The sequence below is a fragment of the Balearica regulorum genome, chromosome 6, assembly GCF_011004875.1.
Source record: "Balearica regulorum gibbericeps isolate bBalReg1 chromosome 6, bBalReg1.pri, whole genome shotgun sequence".
NCBI classification, from domain to species: Eukaryota; Metazoa; Chordata; class Aves; order Gruiformes; family Gruidae; genus Balearica; species Balearica regulorum.
Window position 1 is genome coordinate 42024175 of NC_046189.1, and position 20238 is coordinate 42044412.

Here is a 20238-nt window from a genome sequence, read left to right on the forward strand (position 1 = left end):
GTGCCTTGGGCACATCTGGAGGGACAAGGAGAGATGTAAAGAATCATAAAAGGGATCTCTCAATAGAGATTTTCAGACAATTTTCTTTGATTTACATACTGTTATTAAATTTTCTAGAATGCTCGAGTTTAGTTTAAATTGTGGTATTTAAATAGATAATATACTAAAAATCACAGAAAGTCTTTTTAAAGTATTTACATGTACCTTAATAATATTACAGTTCTGTAAGATATTCCTAGCATTTTTATTTTTTCAAAAATAAACAAGGAGCTGGGAAGATTTTGTGGTGGTAAGAGGTAAATATCAGTTTCATACACGTGTGTGAAAGTATCAGACTTAATAGGTTTGAAGCAGGCCATTCAAAAAGCCCCTTTTCTCATTTTCTCATACCAAAAGTGTCTGAATTTGTGCGAAATGCTTTTAACGCTCAGAATTATTAATACATTTTTACGCGCGCTTGAGATGCAAAGTTAACTTGAACGAACGGAAGAAAATAGCGATCAAAAGGTGTCAGTCGGTTTGTCAGAACAGAAAATTGCTTGCTGGGGGAGAGGACAAGAATTGGCATTTGTGTTTTGGGTCAAAATTGGGTCAGGCAGTCGTACAGGTGTGCAGTAAGGCTTTCCAAAGTGCCTCACCTCTTCAAAAAGTCTGCCCTTGTGAACTGCGTCGCTTCAAATTGCGATGATCCTGTTGGATTATCAGCTGATAACTGAGATAAATCAATCGGCTGATAACTGAGATGATCGATGGGTTGGTCACTGCGTGGCAGCAGTGTTATCGCGTGGAAGCAGAGCATTTTGCGTTACGTCTCACGGAGTTAAAACGATGCCGGTGTCTTCATAGCCCATAAACAGCACAGTACTTGTCGGGGCTTGTACGCCTCGTGGGAAACCCCAAAACACCGCAGAACTGAGTTTAATTACTTTTTCATTAAGCAAAAGCTTAATGAAAATAAAGCTTCGATTCCATCGCTGTTCCCTCCAGCGCAGTTTTCACTGCGCTGCCTCTTTGCCTTTACCCGATAGGGTAGCTTGCTTTAGATACTACTTGTGGAAGAAAAAAAGAGAGTCCAGTATTGGTACGTAGTATTTATATGGTCTAAAAAGAACCCTTCTAGCACGAGACGTTGATGGTCTAGCCTGGATTTAAGGGAACGCTAAAGAAATAAACCTTCATTAAGCAAAAGCTTAATGAGGAGGTACTAAATTTTAGCAGGTTGCCACAGGTCTTGTTGCTGAAAGACGTCATGGAAGAAGAGGATGTAGTTTAAAAATTAAAAAAGGTAGGTGAATCGCGCATTAGGGAAGGAACATCGTAATTCCCAGATGATTGCTCTCACCTGGAAGAAAACAAACATTTAAGTTGGCATTTGCCGGGATTGTGGTCGTGTCACATAACTAGATGAATGGTCAGAGTGCTAACTTATTCTTGAGTCTTTCTCCAAAAAAAACCTTAAAAATTAGTTTTATGAACTTTCTGCTTAATGATAGGACAATAGAATAGAAACACAGAAATGCTTCCTGTCCGGATCAAAAAACTTACGGAAAATGACGTGGCACAAGTCCTGCTTTTCTGCCGCGAGCAGTTTCCGCTAAGTCACGCGGTACGATCTGGGAGCTGCCGCGGGCAGGAGGGATGTGCCGTGGCGCCGGTGGCAGCTCGGCCGTGTCCGCGCCGAGTGACGGGCACAGCTAGAAACCAGTCGCTGGGCTGATGGAGAGGGTTGGCGTAGGAGGGAAAGCTATTCGAGTAACTTTCTGTCAGTAACCCGTTGCTTGCTTGTTACTTCATTTGTAATGTGGAAAATATTTTGAATCGAGCTTAAAAAGGAAATTGAAGGGGTTGGTTTTTTCTTTTGCAAAGCCCAAAATGGAAAGAATCAAATGAAGCATTCTCTTTTAATGCCTACATAAAGTGGAAGTCCATGTTGAGACAAAATCATTTGCAATCAAGAAGTGATTTTTTTTTTTTTGTTGTTGTTATTCAAATAGATCATTCCATCATTCCGGTTTTGATTTTGCCTGAAGCGTGGCGGGCGCTGGCTGCGGCTCCGGGGCTGCCGGGTCTGGCCCCGCGGGTTGCGGGGGGTTGCCAAACCTTCGATTCCATCGCTGTTCCCTCCAGCGCAGTTTTCACTGCGCTGCCTCTTTGCCTTTACCCGATAGGGTAGCTTGCTTTAGATACTACTTGTGGAAGAAAAAAAGAGAGTGCAGTATTGGTACGTAGTATTTATATGGTCTAAAAAGAACCCTTCTAGCACGAGATGTTGATGGTCTAGCCTGGATTTAAGGGAACACTAAATAAATAAACCTGCTGTCACCAGGAGCAGCAGCGAGCTTCGGTGTCAGCTCGCCCCAGCGGGCTGGGTCGGGACGGGCCGCAGCTCCTCTCTCTATGTCGAATGCAAAATGGCTTTTAACACTTCAGGCGCTCGCGGTTTACAGCATTTTTAAACATTTTTTTTTTTTCTGAATGTTTTTACATCTTGGCAGGACATTCTTTTTTTTTTCTTCTCTCTCTTTTTTTTTTTTTTTTTTTTTAATCCATCACCTTCCATTATTGAATTTTAATGCTTTTCTTTCCTCCTCCTTGAGCAGCACATTAAGATTCCTGGCCCTTTCTCAAGCTGCCCATTACCTTGCAAGGGCAGGTCTCTAAATCAGCTGTATCGATGGGACGTGCCAAGTTAGAATTTCCTGGCTTTCAAAGGCTTCCTATCAGCATGTCTTTATAACACATTTATAATGCATAAACGCTGTTTGCTTTGGAATGGGGGTTGGAAACGAGGTGGTGGATCAGCAGAAAAAGCTCCAGGAATTGTGATGGGCTGGAGCCAGAGTTGCTCCCTCAGCGTGTCATCTTGCTTGTCTAGCGGAACTAATTTTTCCGATTTTGCTACGCAGTTTTTCGCGTTTCTTTTCCCCCTGTGCTGGGGCACTGGTCTTGGCGGAGGTGTTTTTGCAGGAGTTCCATACGGCTGGTGTGCGGTGCCAGAGAGATCCCTCGGGTTGAGGTTGGGAGCCGTGCGGAGCGTGTCCGTGTTTGTGCTCATGTACCTGGCGGCTCCCGTCGTGTCTCCCGGTGGCGTCCAGGCAAATTTCTGAGTGTGCAGTGTGATGAAATCTGATGACGTGTAACACGTGGAAAAAAATGAGGCTGTAAATGTCTGATAGAAAATAGTTTCATTTCATCATGCGTGAATAATGACGTCAGGGTTTGATCTGGCGTACTTACTGTTATTTGTCACTAAACACCGTGTCTGTGCACAGCTGTTGAATTGGCATTTGCAAAGAGATGAGGGTCTTCAAAAATGTTTCTCGAGTCGCTGTTTGACCCAATTTCCTTTCTTCCCCCCCCATCAGTACGCTGGTAAATGGGAATATAGCTTTGAGGTAAGTCTGGTAACAACCGCAACCCCTGCACCAAACCCTAGACTAGCGCACCTTGCTCACTCCTCTAGCAGTGCTGTGTGAACGCGACGTGACTTAGTGCCTTTCCATAGGTGCGACTCCGACATGCCTTAGTTATTCCGGTAGTCGCTATACGGTCTCGGGCTGCCAGTGCTATACACAGAATGTATGTGCCAGCCTGGTCACTCGGGGATATCGTGTCAGATCCAAGTACCAGACCACGAATTTAACGTACGTAAATCAGCAAGGCTGCACTGCCTCTAGAAGATCGACAGCAATGGGAGTACGAGATCGCATGGCCCCTTCACCCCTTTTACTAATCGTGACTGGCTAAGAAGGTAATAATGTCAGTACACCGTGCAGCAGCAGTATCTCAGCTGCTGGGCTCCATCCTGCAAACAATTCCGGACTTTGTGACCGTTTCTCATATGGGATCAGCTGGACGTGGTGTAGTCAAAGTAACTTCTACCCTAAGAGATTATGGCCAATAATCTGAATATAGCTATAAATTGCGGTCTTATTACTATGTATTTGAAAGGACTTAGTCCTTTAAAAGTGAGTAGGGAAAACATTACAGGTTTTTTTTATTACCTTCTTAGAAAGTACCAGAGAAAAGAGTCTGGTCAGGTTAGCAAAATAATGCTTAGTACTATTTATACCCATGTGAAGAATCTACTAAATTCAGGCATTTAATATAATATAACCATTAATAATATAGAGAGATTGTTACATTTCAAATTAATTTATTTATGTACCTCTGTTTTCCCTTAAAAAGAAGAGCAGACAGGAGTGAACACGAAGCAATAATACATAATGAAACCAAACCAAGCATTGATGTTGGCGCTGGTTACTCAAAGTGACTTTATAAGGACATTTGTTCTTGGTATTTTTAGTGGCCTCTTTATAAGTACGTTATTTTTTCCCTTACCAAGCCAAAGCCGCAGAGCAGGAGCAGGCGAGGGGGCAGCAGCCAGGGCAGGATGCGGGAGGAGTGATGGGGTACCCGAGGCGATGGGGTAGCTCTGCAGGAATTCAGGGAGATAAAAGTTCCCCCCCCATCTCTGCCTGGCGTGGCACGGGGAAGGAAGAGCTGAAATTGTGGTTGGCAAAAAAATTCTTCTCTCCTTATATGTAAATGTTTAATTTGTCGTATTTTTAATTTAGTAATGCCCGAGTAAGCTTCAGGATGTTTAGGACAGGAACTGAACTGAAACTGTGAAGGGAAAGGGTCTCATGAGGAGCGGTCCCTCAGAGCAGAGCAGTGAGGACTGTTTTTGTGAAACTAAAGCTGAGTTCATGAATACTCCCACGTATGTATGGGGGGGATGGTGTAAGCTAGCACAATTTGTCTACAGTTTGCCCCCGGCGTGTTCAGAGACACAGTTATCCTTTAGATGTTCCCAGAAGAGGGCTCTCCGCTATAGCTGGTTCACTGCTGGGGATGTCTCATCAAACACTCTGTTGCTTTTTCCTTTGTTTGTCTTTGTCTTTGCCGGTTTTGTTTACTTTTACCATTTTTCTGTCACGCAGACCCATACATTTCTTCATATAATCACCCAGTCGTGCCTGACCCTGAGCAGGATAGAGGATGGCACCCACGGTCCCACCGTGGAGGCTTGCGATGGCAGCCCCTTGCAAACGTGGATGCTAAGAAACTACACAAGGCTGGAAGTCTTTAGAAACATTTTTTACAGCCCCACTGACTATTTCCTTTAACGAACGGTTGGAGGTTGGTATTAAAAAGCAAAGATAACATGCAATGATTTCAGCTATTCCCAGAAAAATGCTTCTCCATTCTCTGCCTGTTAAACTCAAATGAGGTCCTTTCTTGCTTTCTTAGATGATGATATAGGTATTTGATAATATATATGTTTCATGTTAGTTAGTAGTAGTTACTATTAATTATAGCTAATTTTAGATGAATTCAACTACCTTGACCTATTGACATCAACGTGATCGTTACTGTCTGCACTACCAAAGATTCGGTCCCTATTCCAAGACACACAAGTAATGCCAATTGTGTAATATTTTTCGGAAATGTTCACTTTGAAAATTCCCAATTTTACATATTTCAATCCTAGAGTCATCAATCACAGATAATTTCAAATCATCAACAGGTAATTGTGAAACATTAACCCTTGAAGGAATCAAAAAGATTGTGCCCACCACCGTGGTTGTGTCCTGGCCGGTTTGGCTGGGTAACGTCACGGATGGCGATGGGGCAGCGCGCGCCCAGGGATACGAGCTGGGGTTTGCTCTCATTTCTTACCCCCTCCCCAGTCGAACGCTTTTCCCTTCATCTCTGAGTTGGAATCGGGTGAAAGCCTCTCTCGTTAGCGGCAGACCCCTAAAGCGGGAGGGTCTTGGCAGGCGGTGCGGAGTTATCGCAGCCCGCAAAGCCGATCCCGGGGGACGCCCTGCCCTGCTCAAGCACTCCTCGCAGAGCCTCTTCCCAGAAACGGCTTTTTCTCATTTTCCGAGTACCTCTTCTGCTGCGAACAGCGTTTTGCTGGTGCCTCTCACTGGCAAAAGTCACTTTCTCGAACTGAGAACTTCCGCCGTTGCCGATATTGCTGATATCTATAGTGACCGCAGAGTAAAGCAACGCTGGAGTAAAGGATCTGTGCTCCATCGTTGTGCCGTAACGCGTTCAGAGCCTTCTCTCATCAGAGCTGGTATTTGCATACATTTGGTAAGCAGGAAACTACGTAGCTCGCTCCTGTGCATCTGCACGTCTGTGCAGCTAGCTCTGCACCCGTGTCTCTGTTCTCACGTTTGAGTAAAACAGAAATTTTAGGCTGGCTTGTATGAGTATCGTGTTGCCTGGTAATTAATTGTTTTCCAAGCAAACGAGACCTTTTTTGTAATAGCATAAATAATGATAGAACACAGAAAGAAAAAGTGTATGAGACAGTTAAAAAATCCCAATGATACGGTAGTCTAGCATGAAATTATGCACTGAATAAAAGGGAACAGCTGATGAAGGCAGCAGCGGCATTTTTAGACTTGTTTGCATTTCTGGTTATAGTAGAAAATGATAGCAGCTTAATTGCACTTAAAACAATGTAAGTGAAGAATCAGTGATGCTTTGAGCAGTGCTATTTAGTAAACAAGCTACTTCTGTTAGCACTACTAATTCTTTCCTCTCATAATTAGAGGAAAAAAAGCCTTACATTCATCATTGAACGCATACCAAATGGCCCCTTGGTGATTTGTTATAATATCTGCAGGCTTTTCTTTGAGAATTGCGTAATAGTTTGTTTTAAACCGAGCAGTGAATCTGTGGGGACGAGCTATTGAAAGAGTATTCATAATACCAATTAGGAGTGTTAATACGTGACATGGCAATCCGGTATGAACTGCAGTGTAAAATTCTGCGGTGCAGTAGCGCAGGTATATGTTTGGATAATAAAACCGCATCGCTTGTTGGCAGGGTCAGCATTTCCCAGCAGCTGAGTTGAAACACCAAATAACAGTCTTTTTTTTTTTTTTTTTATATGAAGATACAGAAATGGTGTTTATTAGCAGTGAGACTGCATCAGAGACACTCCTTCCTAAAATGACTGCTTATTTGCATAACTTCAGTGACAGTAGTATTGTTTTTATTGTATTGTAGTATTTATACTCGCAGGCGTGTGCGAGGGAGCAAGCAGCCTCCGCCGCCCCGGAGCTGCTCTCCTGAAGAGGAGCTCTGCAGTGCTGCTGCTCCAAGGCTGCTGTCGGTGGATTCATCCTTCCTCCCCGGGCTGCAGGATTTTGCCGCCCATCCTTGTTCCCCGGTTGTTCCTTTGCACGGGGATTGACATAACGTCGTTCTCTGCCCCAGCGGAGGATCTGCAAACAGGACTTCGGTCGAAAATCAATTATTCCCTTGGTCGTTCTTGCAGGGGCAGGGTTCCAGTCCCTGGGGAGCTGCTGTACAGCACCTCAGACCTTGTTTGGCCACTTTACCTGGAGCGTTTTACACCTTCCTGTGTGTGTTGCGTGGCTGTTTTTAAAAGCCATGGAAGGACAGAGTCCATACAGTGCTGTGGGCAGCGAAGCCGGTGCAGGACCGGTCCGGCAGCGGGCAGCAGACGTCCACGCTAGCAGACACCGCGGAGAGGAGGAGCGGGTCTGCGCAGGGAGCCGAAGCCTCTGAGCACAGCTCTTGGTCTCAGAGGCCCCGCCTGTTTGGGGGGGTTACGCAGCTCTGTCGCAGGCGTACGGCCGCTGACCTAACGTGCGTCCAGGGGCGTGCGCAGGTTTGCACGTAATACAGTTCTAATTCTTTCGTCAGGAACCAAAAGACCTTCTAGGAAATAGTAAATTGGTAAACGCAACGCTTCGTAGCAAGGGTGCTTAAGCTCTGTGCTTAATTGCTGTGATTTTGTGTGTAAAACCCCTAGATCAGCCCCAGAGGAGTGATGGAGAGAACGCCGCTGCTCAGCTGCAAATGTGCCTGCTTGTTTTATCCAAGTGCACAACTCCGGGTTTAACTTTCCTGGCGCTCTTCGTGAACGTGTTCTCCCAATGCTTTCAACAGAAGATGATTTATTTCTTCAAAATAAGTTCTATTTCCTGTTGTCCCTTTCCGGCTCTCTCATTCCTCAGAAATACGGTGTCATGTAGTAGGAATAGAAAGGTGTCCCAGAGTAAGAAAATATATATGGGAAACAGAAGAGTTTTCATCTGTATGTTGCTGTTGTTCATATAGCACTTAGCAAACGTATTTCCACTGGTCTGGTGTGCACATGTGTTCAGGTTGCTGGACTCTAAGGTCCTTAATCCAAAATACCGTTGCTTTCAAATAATATTTCCTTGCACTTATTTTGTGCTTTTTTATTTCTGTTGCACTTACTTGCTGCTGGGTTCAGCAGAGGCGCTCACCCCCCGGGCTGCCTGGCCACGCGTGAGGAGGTGAGCTGGGCACCCCTGGAGCAGCAGGTAGCGTGGGAGAGGTCCCGTAGAGCCGTACGAGGGACGGCCAGGGAGGAGTACCCGTCTCATGCCTTGTGTAGTGACTAGAATAATACTGAAATAAGACCGAAAGCGCATTCACCGGTTCTCAGCAGTAACTATCTTGCTGCAGCTCTTACCCTTCTCTGTTGCAGAAGCTCACCCTGAGGCACGTCAACAGCAACCAGTGTCTGGATGAGCCGTCGGAGGAGGACAAGATGGTTCCCACCATGAGGGAGTGCGGTGACGGCCGTTCCCAGCAGTGGCTGCTGCGCAACATGACCCTGGGTGCCTGAAGTCGGTGCAGACCCGCTGCCTCGGCCGGGATGTCCTCCTCCTCCTCCTCCTCCTCTTCCTCCTCCCCTCCTCCTTGCTGAGGCCAGCGGTGCTGAAGCCCTCTCCAAATCCCAACTGTCAGAGCAAAGTCACGGGGGCTGTTCCTTGATGCGGCGGGTCTCCACGTGCCCCTTCGAAACCTGTGACTGTTCCAGAGCAGCTCATCTGAACCTATAAATGTCAAAACGCGTGCTGTTGTCAACACAAATGTGCTCAAAAAAGGTTCCAGGGAAACCTCTATGAACCCTACGGCAAAGAGGTTGGGATGGAGGGTGTTCTGCCTGTCGCGCACCACTGCCGAGAAGTGACCCGGCACAAAATGCCTTATGACACTCACTGGCACTGGGAACCGTCCTGGCAGGCATCTCCCGAGCTCGATGTGTTGGTGCTGGTCTGTGCCGGCACGCGGTGGGGATATTTGCTGTTCTCGTGTCGAGTGGGACTCGGTGCAGAACCGCGCTGAGTAGCAAAGTCACCGGTCAGAGCAAAAGCTTCGTGGTTTGTGCCGGGAGACAAATGAGATCCGGTGTTTGGAAAAGCAGCAAAAGTGAGTAAAGACTGCACTCAGAAATTGAAATTAAATCAAATGAGGCAACGGCCAAAGACGTGGGAACAGCGTTAAGAAGGAGGAGTGACGCACGTGAGTCGCTCAGACCAGCGCAGATTGAAGCGTCCTCTGCGATGGGAAGAGAACCGGCTGGGGCTGGCACCTGGGGAGCCGCAGGGGGTGCAGATGGAGGTACCAAACCCTGAGACCACCGGAGACTGCGAGTTGCTCTGGCCGCGATCCCTAGCTGCCACCCTTAGGCGTTAGTATATAATACTGCATCCTGCATCAGGCACAGCCGGGAGCTTCAGCCGTGGATCCCCTACGCACAGAGGGTGAAACTGGATCGACTCTGAGCTCTGGCTCCAGATGTTCGTGCTTCGATAGCAATGACAGATGCTTATTTATATTTTTAATAATGTCGTGGCTTAATCATTTTGTTAGCGTGGTTATTAAAAACGTGCTGATGGCACGCAGTCGTGTCAGAGGCGTCGCAGGAACTGACGCCGTGCCGGCCCGCGGCGGGGCGCGTGGAAGGGTCCTATACGTACGGGTGGCGTTTCCTATACGTGCTGGTGACGTTTCTTGTGGTGACCCCAGCGGCACGCGCTCCCCAAAATGCATCTGCTGCGCGACGGGCTGGGCTGGGGTTTCAGCCGTAATCTCTAACTTCCCGTTGCCCGGAGGGTTCGAGAGCCCTAAATGACAGGGCAGCAGCCGCAGCGTGGCACGGCGCGGGTAAGCGGTCAGATGGGTTCCCTTTACTTCACTCACAATTCCGCAAAAGGTCTGTTTATGCACTAGGCCATTAAAAATGACAATATTTTCTGTATAAAGCTCTGGTCGTTATGGATTAATAGTGTCATATATGTGTATGTATTATAAATTTATAGACCATATTTTCTTGATACACATCATTAAATGAAAAATAGAAGGATATTAAATTGGACAAGTGATTGCTGTGCATGCGTGGGAGCTGGAGTGTCACGGATTCACTCAGATTGGAAGCTCAAAGTAGGGTCACACACTTCCAGTTCTCATCTCCAAGTCACCACAAAAGTACACAACATGGCTTAAAAGCTAGCAAAACAGGAGAAGGCCGTAATTCCACTTCACAGAAAGAGCGTGCAAACATCATGAACAGATTTAAACGCCAACCTCCATGCAGAAAACAATTATTAAACCATTCCTTCATCTCCTGTCCGAGGGCTTTTGCCACATGAGCAGCCACTCGCGCTGGTGGATGATACATCCAGGCTCTCGGCTGTTGCGCGTCCTTGCACAAGTAAATGTTGGGGAAGGTCCGACGGCATCCAGGAGCATCAGGAGAGGGCGGCGGGCGGCGTTACCTGCCAAGTGGCTGCCGAGGGCGAAGGCTGCCGAGGGCGACGGCTGCCGAGCCCCCCACGCCGCCCTGTTCCGACCAGGGGGTTTTCTTTGTGTCGCTGCCGGAAGGTGATGGCAGGGAGCAGCCGGCGTGCGGCTCGCTAGGCTTCAGGTGCGATCTCACCAACAGATGAGGAAAAGAATGTTTTTCTCCTTAGAATTGCTATAAAGGTTAGTAGTATTGTAAAGCGTATAATCCCCTGGCTAAGACGGCAAGCTTGCAGCGTTTGGGTACGGTGGGTGCCTGCGGTGCTGTGTCCCTGCTTGGGGGAGAAGAGACGGGAAGTGCCTCTGCGTTGGGTTGTGCTCCCTTAGGAGCGAGTACGCGCATCCCTCACGGCCGGAGACGTGTTGCTGTAGGTCTTCTGCACGCTGGCGTCTAGAGATAATGCTCAGCCCTAGGAAGAAGCGCTGAAGTACCTGTTTAACTGCAGTCATGGTGAGTATTTCCCTGGGCTTGGAGGGGCCGGATCCTGGCTTTACCTCCTCGGTAAGGATGCAGAAACCCCGCGAGTCTCGTTCCGGAGGAATTTCACACAAAACCTTGTTTATGGAGAGTGAGGTGGTGATGGCCAGGGCGCCTTCAGTGCTGGTACGGCATCGGGGACCATCAGTGGTGGGGTGTAGTGAATGAAGGCAAGCTGCTGCGCCCCAGCCCTTCCTCCTGCCGCTGAATTCAGGTGTTGCCTTGACAAGTCTTTTGGGCTAAAATCATTTAAAATAGCTCAGTCGGCTGCCTCTGGTGCTCAGTGCCTGAAGTTCAGGACCCACAAACGGAGCCTAGCCAAAAAACATCGGTTGATCTTTGTTTCCCCATTTAGAAATATGTCAGAAAGGTGTCGGGAGGATTAACTTCGGTTTGCACCACGTGGTTAAAATACAAAGAACCTTACAAACGCGGAACATTGGTGGCTTTCCCTGGAAGAGCGTTGCTGGTTCTCCTGTTTGTTCAGAAGTGCTTCGATGCCGTGAGAGCGAGCTGTAATGCTGGGTGGCACCAGCGAAGCGAGCGTTTCGGGGAGTGAGTTGAACCACAAACGCTGCAAAACGCCGCGTGGCTTTTGATCTCCTGGCACCTTCTGCGGCCCGCGGAGGTCGGGGCGGGCAGGTACACCCCCCAGCCGACACGGGCGTTTGGAGCGATGCGGGTGGGTTTCTCTGCAGACGCGTGTTTCCCATCGCTGGGAGGACCGATTCATTTCTTGCTCTCCGATACGCTTTGAAGAAAAGCTGCAAAACTCCACGTTCTGATTTTTTTTTTCATTTTGACTTTTTTTTTAATTTGAAAGCAGGGATCTTCCCCGATCCCACGCCCTCGGGCTGCATCGGGTGCTGGGCTGAGCCTGGCACGAGGCGGCTCTCGGGCCGGAGCTGTGAGAGGATGGGGACGGTTTGGGAGGTGAGGGGAGCTGGGCAGCACCCACACAGTTTGTGCTGCTCGGGGTAGCCGCACGCCTGCCCCCGTCCCCGCAGCTCACACGGCTGCTGAGACTACACCACGTGTAACCCGCTAGTAACTGCGAGCTGCTGTATGGCCGACGGTGTTGAGTGTTTTCTTGCTTCCGTGGCTTTCCGTGCCCCTGCTTCCTCTCCAACACGTAGTAACATCCAGCCAGAACCACTGCTGCACCCCCAGCTTCGTTTGAATTTATTTCTTCTCTGCGAGCACCTATTCGGGACAGCTCGGTAAGCGGTGCCTTGCGAAAAGGCCGCGGTGCTCTGAGATAATAAAAAAGGTTTATTTGAAAAATGTTGGAATTCTGCTTGGTATTTTCCGGAGCAGGAAGAAAAGCCTGGGGGGTGGCGGTTTGGAGGAGACGCTTACAGAGGCTCCTGAATAAGTGCTGGGAACACAAATTAAATTTATAAAAGTAGATTGTGGATAAAGAATTACGCATTTAAAATGTTGTGACGGTTATTACATGGTATACTGGTATTCTTTGCTGTACATTTAAATATTTATACACTTTTGTAGCATTAAAATACACTGGTTTAGTTTTCTCCTGGTGCGTTCGTCTTTTTCTGTACGTACGTACTTTTTATATGGTAAAAAAAAAAAAAATCCGGACTTTGCACCACAACCCCTCTACTTGTAGATCCTTTATTTACACGCAGAACTTCGGAGGCAGCAGAAGAGCTGTTCCCGCGGCGCCGCGAGGGATGGAGAGGCGGCCGCACGCGAGGGCAGCCGGGCAGGTCGACGCGGGCGGCTGTGGCTGAGCCTCCGCTGGCGTTTGAGGTTTAATTTTCCAACCCCACCTCGGAGAACATCGTCACGCCGGAAAACCCAGCCTGGCCGCGCAGCAGAGCCTGGGGAAGCACGGCAGGGTCCGCAGCTCACGCTCGAACCCCGGGATTTTGCCCTGCTGCACTAGATACTGCCCGAAGGGTGCGTTAACCGCCCGCGTTTGGGGGAAAAAAGAGAATAATGCAGTGGGAAAGAGGTAGTTTCCAGAGAAATACTGCTTCGGTTCTCCCCGCAGCGGGGCAGGGGACGGGCCGTCGTGTCGCGGAGCTGCAAGGAAATAGTCTGGTTCTGCAGGGCAGGTAACACGGGGTGTCAGTAACGGAGCTTTCCTCTTGCTTGGGGGCTGGGGGATTCTCCTTTTTCTTTTTCTTTCTTTTTTTTTTTTTTTTTAGTAGCATTCTGAAGCGGCTGGAGAAGTGCTGGTAAGAAGTGGGGAAGGGAGAGTATTTTAAAAACAAGGGATTTATAAATGCAAATGAAAATTAACCCTCAGGAGACTGAGAGGGAGAGATCAGTTCGTGGCAGCGCTGCAGTGGGTGTGATTGCTGAGGAATTTGAGCACAGATAATAGTGTGCCAGTGTTGGATTATTTCAGATTTTTCTGTTAATTGCTGAATAAAGTGAAGGCTTTTTGTTACTAGCCCTACAAAGACTTAAGCAAAGTGCTAAGAGTGTTACAAGTGGTAGAAGATAATGTAGCCTTCATCTGCATTACTTTAGCGTTACTGACAAAGAAATGATAGCATTGAAGGTGATAAAAAAGATATTTTTTTATATAGCAATTTTAATTTCCTAATTCAGCCTTCTGTGCTGTTACAGTGTCCTTTGATCAACTAATTTACAGAAGTGCTACCAGTTAATGCCTCACTTAACAAGATGATGCCCTTCCAGAGTATCATCCTCGCTCATGCAACTACAGCGAAGAAAAATTAAATCCTTTTTATCAAGGTTTACGTGCTTCAGGTTGTCTGCAGAGAAATACGTATTTGTGTATTTGTTTCTGATGAGCTGCAGTTTATATAAAACATTCATCGCATAGATGCGATTAAAAAAATGACTTGTCAAGTTTCTACTCTGATTATTAAACTATTTTGCAAAGATGCAATTAACTGTAGAGCTCATGTTAATTATAGTATGTGAATCATTTAAATGAATCATAAAATAATGTATTTGTGAGTAACGAATGCAGACATAGAGGTATTTTTCTCTTTTTTTTTTGCATTTCCCAGAGATGTTAATAATTAGGACTGATTATAGAGCTGAAATTACAGTGAGGGGAACAACCTACATCTCATTTTCCTTAAAAACTGTACGTGTTCTTCTCTCCTTTTGAACTCTGTTTAAGGGTTTTGCGGAGCCGCCCCCCTCTCATGAGGACGGACGCCCACTGAGACAGGGCAGGGAGAGGGAGTCCAGGGTCTGCGGAGGAGGCTGGCCCCCGTGGGTTTGCCTCTTTTTGCCACAAACGCTGATAACGTCGGGTGTTTTGTTGGCTAGGAATGCATCAGTAATAGGGTCAGCCCTGCACAGCCAGCGTATTTTATCTGCTCGAAGGTGCCAGGCGTTGAACGGGAACAATTCCGGTCACCTCTGCTGTTATCGTGGTAATATATCGCCCTCGTAGTCTGCAGGGTTGTGTCTGCCGCAAGGCTGGAGTCTCCCCTGGAAGGGATGGAACTGCTGCTCCGCGGGTCTGCTTTCATTGGCACCGCGCGGTTATTCCTGTCACCGTTACCCCTTCGCAGTATAAATGGACCCCGATAATACACTGCGCTCTGCCGCAGAGGGAGCCTGGGAGTTGGCGTGGTGCTTCCGACGGGGAGTTGCAATGGCGCGGGAGGCAGAGCCACGGTGACGGAGCGGCCGGGTGACAGCAAACCGCCGGCTCTGCCGCTCTTCCCGCCGTGTCTCCTGCCGTCTCTGCCCCGCGCGGGTTTTCCCACTGGTACGAGATGCTTTTGCCCACGGTGAGCCACGGCAAAGTCCTGCAAGCGGGTCATCCCCCCGACAAGTCTGCGGTGGGTCGGTGACAAGCGCCACGAGAGTCGCTCCCAGCTGAACGGACGTTTCGTACTGGTTCCAAGCCCTTTCTCTCTCGCTACGAGAATTATTTAAGTTTTGTATGTTGAAGTCCCAGGAAGTGCTGGGAGGAAAACAAAAAGTGGAATTTAGCCTCCGGCCCAGGGAACATCACGTTTCAAATAAGATTGATATTTGTCAGCTTCAGTTATAAAGCAAAATGGAGTAAGGTGTTCTGCCCTGTGCATGTTAAGGTGCTAATTCTGGTGAGAACCCTCACATTTAAGGGGCAGATACTGACTTTATGATCTTTCTATGGATTTGGACGTGCGAGGAGCTGTAAGAAGGGTTTACGGCACAACGCCACAGCGCGTTTCACCTGTTTCTGCCCATGAGCTGGAGATGAGGTGAGAGTCCAGAGCATCTTTAGGAGATGTGTCTGGGGACGGGCAGGGGCACCGCAGCCCCAGGGGGGATTTCGGTGCCCCATCCCGTCCCCTTTCTGCTCTCCATGCCCACGGCCCAGCTCGCCCGCCCCTGGCAGACCCCCCCGGCTCGGTCCAGTCGCCACAAAATGCAAACAAGAGAGGACTTAATAGCACGAGAATAATAGAGATTAGTTCCCGACAGGCACGTGCATCTAAGTTTGCTAACAGGTTTTTTTCTTGCTTGTATCGGTATTTATTGGGTTTGCTCCACAGCCTGTTGCTTACCCGCAGGCACACGCAGCAGCCTGGGGGCTTCAGGCAGAACTCGCGCGTACCGGCGGTCCGGGGTAGCTGGCAATCAGGTCAGGTCACTTTGGTGGGGTGGTATTACTGAAAAGTGTGGCAAGGATTATACCAAATTTTGTATTATTAAACCCACAAATCTTCTCACCTGGGATATAAAAATGTAGAGGGAAATAAATCCAGGGCGAGCAGGAGGTTGGGCTCGGCGACCTCCCGAGGTCCCGTCCGACTTGGACGAGCCTGTAAAAAAAGCCTCCAAAAGTGGTGTCAAGGGCGGCTGGTTTTATTACCAACCAAAAGGTGCTCTTGCTAGCAACTTACTTCTTATTGCAGCTGCTCAATGTTGTCAGCATTATGTCTTTAATTGATCAACATGAAATAATGACGTGAGCCCGGAGAGGCTCGGTAGGAGCCAGCATTGTTCCTGCGTGTGTGTGTGTCTGTAAACGCGTGCCTTTACCCAATCCCGCAGCTCTTCCAGCCCCGGCGAGGTGCCCGCGCCCACCCCCGGGGTGCAGGGAGGGGGGCACACGTCCCCTGCGTCCCCAGCGGCCGCACGGTGGGGGCACCCCAAGGGACCTCATTGGAATCCGCGCACCCCGTTTCCCAAGCGAGAGGCTGTTTTGGAGAGCGTGGGGATTCCTTCTCCGAGAGGCACGTGCGTGCTGCAAGCTGGAGGGGGCCAGTTGGCGAGGGCAGGGAGCGCAGGACCAGGGCAAGGAGGGCAGATGGAGATGAGGTCGTGGGGAGAAATTCCTCCCGGTGAGGCCCTGGCACAGGTCGCCCAGAGAAGAGCGGGAGGCTCGAGACGCAATACCAGCGAGGAGCGATGGCGCGGCAGGACGCACGGTATTACCTGAGAGCTGTGTCATGGTCGGGAACTTATGGCGTTGAGTCATGACAGGCTATTCTCCAAACCAGACAGGCTGCGTGCCAGTTTCTGCAGGGAAATAGCTGAATTTGGGGGGGCTGTGTGCAGATCGGCCAGTGCTGCTCCGCACGTCAGCGGGGAACCGCCGGCACCGGGGCTTGCCAGCACCGGAGGAGCGTTCCTGACCCCTCGCTCGTGCAGCGTTGTGGTTTGTTGCTCTCCAAGCAGACGACGGGGTATTTTTGTCCGTGGGCAGAGGATAAACCTGCTCAGCATCTTCCGAGGACTGCTTCCTATCTCCCTTGTCCGGAGTGTCTGGGCAGCGTTGAGGTCCAAGATCCGGATTTCAGAGACGAAATGGGAACCACGGTCTTTTTAAACAGCGCTTAATTTAAACCTTGAGCATGCAATTGTCAAAATTCTGGCATTCAGAGTTTCTTTTCCCCAAATCGGGAAGAATAGACACAGTTTCCCACAGTACCGGGAGGTATTTTTGGGGGCCCCTCCAACAGGAGCGGGGGTCTCCCCCCGTTCCCTCCCGGCACGGCGCGGGCTGGTGCCGCAGCGTTTGGGTGCTGCAGCGTGTCGGAGGAGGGGTGCGCCCGTCCCCCCTGCCCTCACCGCCGCGGAGCAGGGGCTGGCTGGAGGAGCGGCTGCGGAGGTTTCTGCTCCCCGAGTTTGCCGAGCTTTGCGCTTGGAACAGAAAGATCTCCCAGCACCATCCCTTCGGGCCCAACGTGCTCCACGGTGGATGTTAAACAATCGCATAATTAAAGGTAACGGAAAGGTGTCTCATTAGATTAGCCTTCATATTTGCCATATCTTTAATCTCTTGCGGTGCCTTGTGATGAGACCGCGCCAGGACCCAGCCGGCAGCCGGGGAGAGGCCAGAGCATCGCTCTTCATCCTGCACGAGGCAAAACCTCGAAAACACAGGACCTTGGTAAGAAAGAGTGACGTGGCTTATTTGTCCCAAGTTGCTGCTCTTCCCCAGGGAGCTGTACTTGCCATTGATTTCTTTCAGAAGTGAAGAGCATTTCACTCTCTGCCTCTCGCGTGCTCTGCCAAGCTGCAGCAGGTAAGAGGTGGCATCGTGCCTCACGGGACATTCCTGCTGCCAGGCGGCTGGACCTGCAAGAGCGTCAACGCATAAACCCAGCGTTGCACAACTGGGTTTCACTACGTTTGTAAGTCCTGCCTCCGCTCCCACATGTTACGGTTTTTTTCCCCCCAAAAAAATCAGTATCTGTCTCTGCTCATTACATTGTCACTGAATATCCAAGTCTTCACGTGCCCAAGCAGGACGTTAAAAAATACGCTAATTACAACCGCATATTTTATCTCTACTTAAATGATTTCTACCCCAAAACTGCGAACATAACATTTTGTGTGGTCCGTGAATAAGAGCATGCTTTGGTTTATTTACCACGTCTCTAATTCTGAAATACCTTTCTGTGACACCCAAACCCAAGAGGCAGCAGAGCTGCTGGATCATCAGGTGACGCGGGTTAATTTGGAAATACGAAAGCGTCCCACCGCACCGTGGAGAAGGCTCCGTGGCTGCAGCCAGGGGGTGAGGCGGGAAACTGAAGAGCCCGTTGTACCAGGTAAGTGCTTCTCTCAGTTCTTTGTACCTGCTGGGCATATGTAAAAAGACAGAAATACAGAAACTGTTGAGAAAAGGGAAAAAAATTACTGAGGAGGTGCAAAGGTTGGAAAACGCCTGGTGAGTTTTGTAGAATGGCATCATCTTCTGGCCAAAAATATGGAAAGGCTTTGAAATCTGGGCTGGAGAAATATACTGCAGGGAGCTTTAAATTTGTTGAGTAGACGAATTGAATCACTTGATAGAGCTCTCTGTCTCTAATAAATGTGCATATATATATATTATCTGTATGCCTCTATATATGTGTATATATACATATATGTCTGTGTATGTAACTGATGCTGGTTTTGAGCAGATTCTAATGGCCCTGTTGCAAATTGCTTCAGGCTAAAGCTTGCCCAAAGATATTTTCAGTCCAGGAAAAGAAAGAACAGGCTGCTCTTCACAGAGTTACAGCTCGTAACCTTTGATATTGTTGTTACAAAAGAGAGAAAGTGCAAGGTACTGCTGTGTTGTTAAGATTAGCGAGTTTGTTTTGAGATTTTTTTTTTTAAATCTCTTTTCTTTATACCTGTCATGTATAAAGAAGAGATTAGGATGGCTAGCTACCTGGAAGGATTAGTGACATGTTCATTAACCTCTTTTAATCCTTACAATATTGCTTAATGAAGACTATTATCAGATTTATATCCCGGTAAATTGCATTCCTTAGGATGTGAAACGTATTGGAAAGTAATATTCAATGGGAAATCTCGTTCGCAGAGGGGTCGTGTGCTTAATCGTACAAAATCTGGTGGGGTTTCTGTAATACCCTGGCATTTCTTCACCGCCTAAGACAAGACGGAATCGAGACGTGCAAACAGCAGTGTTTGTCGTCATCACACTTCAAACGCATCTGCGCAGGGCTGGGGGGGAGAAGCGGGTACCTCTCGCTGGACCCTCGCCACTCTGCTGCAAGTCAATGCGCGTCGTGGTTCGCGAGATGCCCCGGGCCTCCCTCTGCCCACCAAGAGCTGGCGCGGGACGTCGACGCATCAGGCGGGGCTGGGGCAGGATTTGGCTGCAGAGGAGCGGTCTTGCGAAGCAGCGCGTGGGTTGTAACATCACCCCTCGGGGCTGGATGGGGCTCCTCTCCGCTGAAGGATCTGTTCTGTATCGAGAAGAAATCTCGCGGTACAAGAAATCCGTAGGAATATGCAACACCCCTCGAACAGCTCAAGTGCAGCTTGCCCTGCATAGGTAAGTTTATATATTGGTAAAGCCGTATGTTTTTTGACAGCTTTTATGATGATGGCAGCTGTTTCTCAACGGCTCAGTGTTGTTCCCCGAACAGCAGCGGTTAGAGCTGCGACGGCGTAATAAAGTGCCTTTGACGTCAGAAGTACGACCTCGGTCACGCTAGAGCCAGCTCTCGGGGAGAGCGACACCAAAACCTGGACCAGCGGGCGCGAAAGCCTCCCAAGTGAGAAAGTAAATTATTGAATCTTTGAGGCTATTTGTCTGCAAATGTCCTTTTTTAATTCACCTGGCTTTAAACGCATGGTTTTGTTAAACCCTTGAACAGGGGTCTGGAGGAAGAGGGTGGGTAGTCTGTCTGCGGGGTCCCTGGGGAGCAGGGGGGCAGTGGGACCCCGGGGCTGGCACCTCTGCGTGACGGCGAGGTTCCCCATGGGGAAAGCAACCGAGACCCAACGCTACCTTTTTTTTTTTTTTTTTGTACCTCCAAAGCTGGCTGTAATTTCTTCCAACAATTTAGCACAAACACGTCAAAGGAGCCGGAGTCCAGCGTGGGAATCGCAGCAGAAGAGCAAGGGATGTCGCAGGTGTCCCGGGGCGGTGCTGAGCTCCCCGTACGTGAGCAGGTACCCAAAGCCTGACCTGGGTGCTGTCCCTGGCCTCCTCGCTCAGCACCACGTTTCCAGAGAGAAGGGCCAGGCTGCCGTACCAGCGCTGCTGGCTGAGCGCGTCCCGGGTGGAAAGGTGCTGGGGGGGACGCCGGTACCCGGCTGCGCTGGGCACGCTGCTGGGCCAGCAGACCTCGGGGAGGGAGGCACGGGCGAGACGAGGCGGAACGACCCGTGTGTCCTGGGGAGGCTGGGGCTGCGACGTCGGTCCCACTTCAGCTGCACGCCGGTTCCAAAGG

General features: G+C 49.2%; 1 protein-coding gene across 3 annotated transcripts in view; it reads left to right on the top strand.

The window, feature by feature from the left end:
- The window catches only part of GALNT13 (polypeptide N-acetylgalactosaminyltransferase 13), a 205012-nt gene that overhangs the window by 129554 nt on the left and 55220 nt on the right, over positions 1 to 20238 (top strand). For 2 of the 3 annotated variants that reach the window (XM_075757376.1, XM_075757378.1), the window contains one exon: positions 8507 to 10163. In XM_075757376.1, coding sequence (XP_075613491.1) covers positions 8507 to 8647 — 141 coding nt within the window. In that variant the 3' untranslated portion in view covers positions 8648 to 10163. Of the gene's footprint in view, positions 1 to 8506; positions 10164 to 20238 lie in introns of those variants that run through there. The other variant, XM_075757377.1, reaches the window with a different exon arrangement.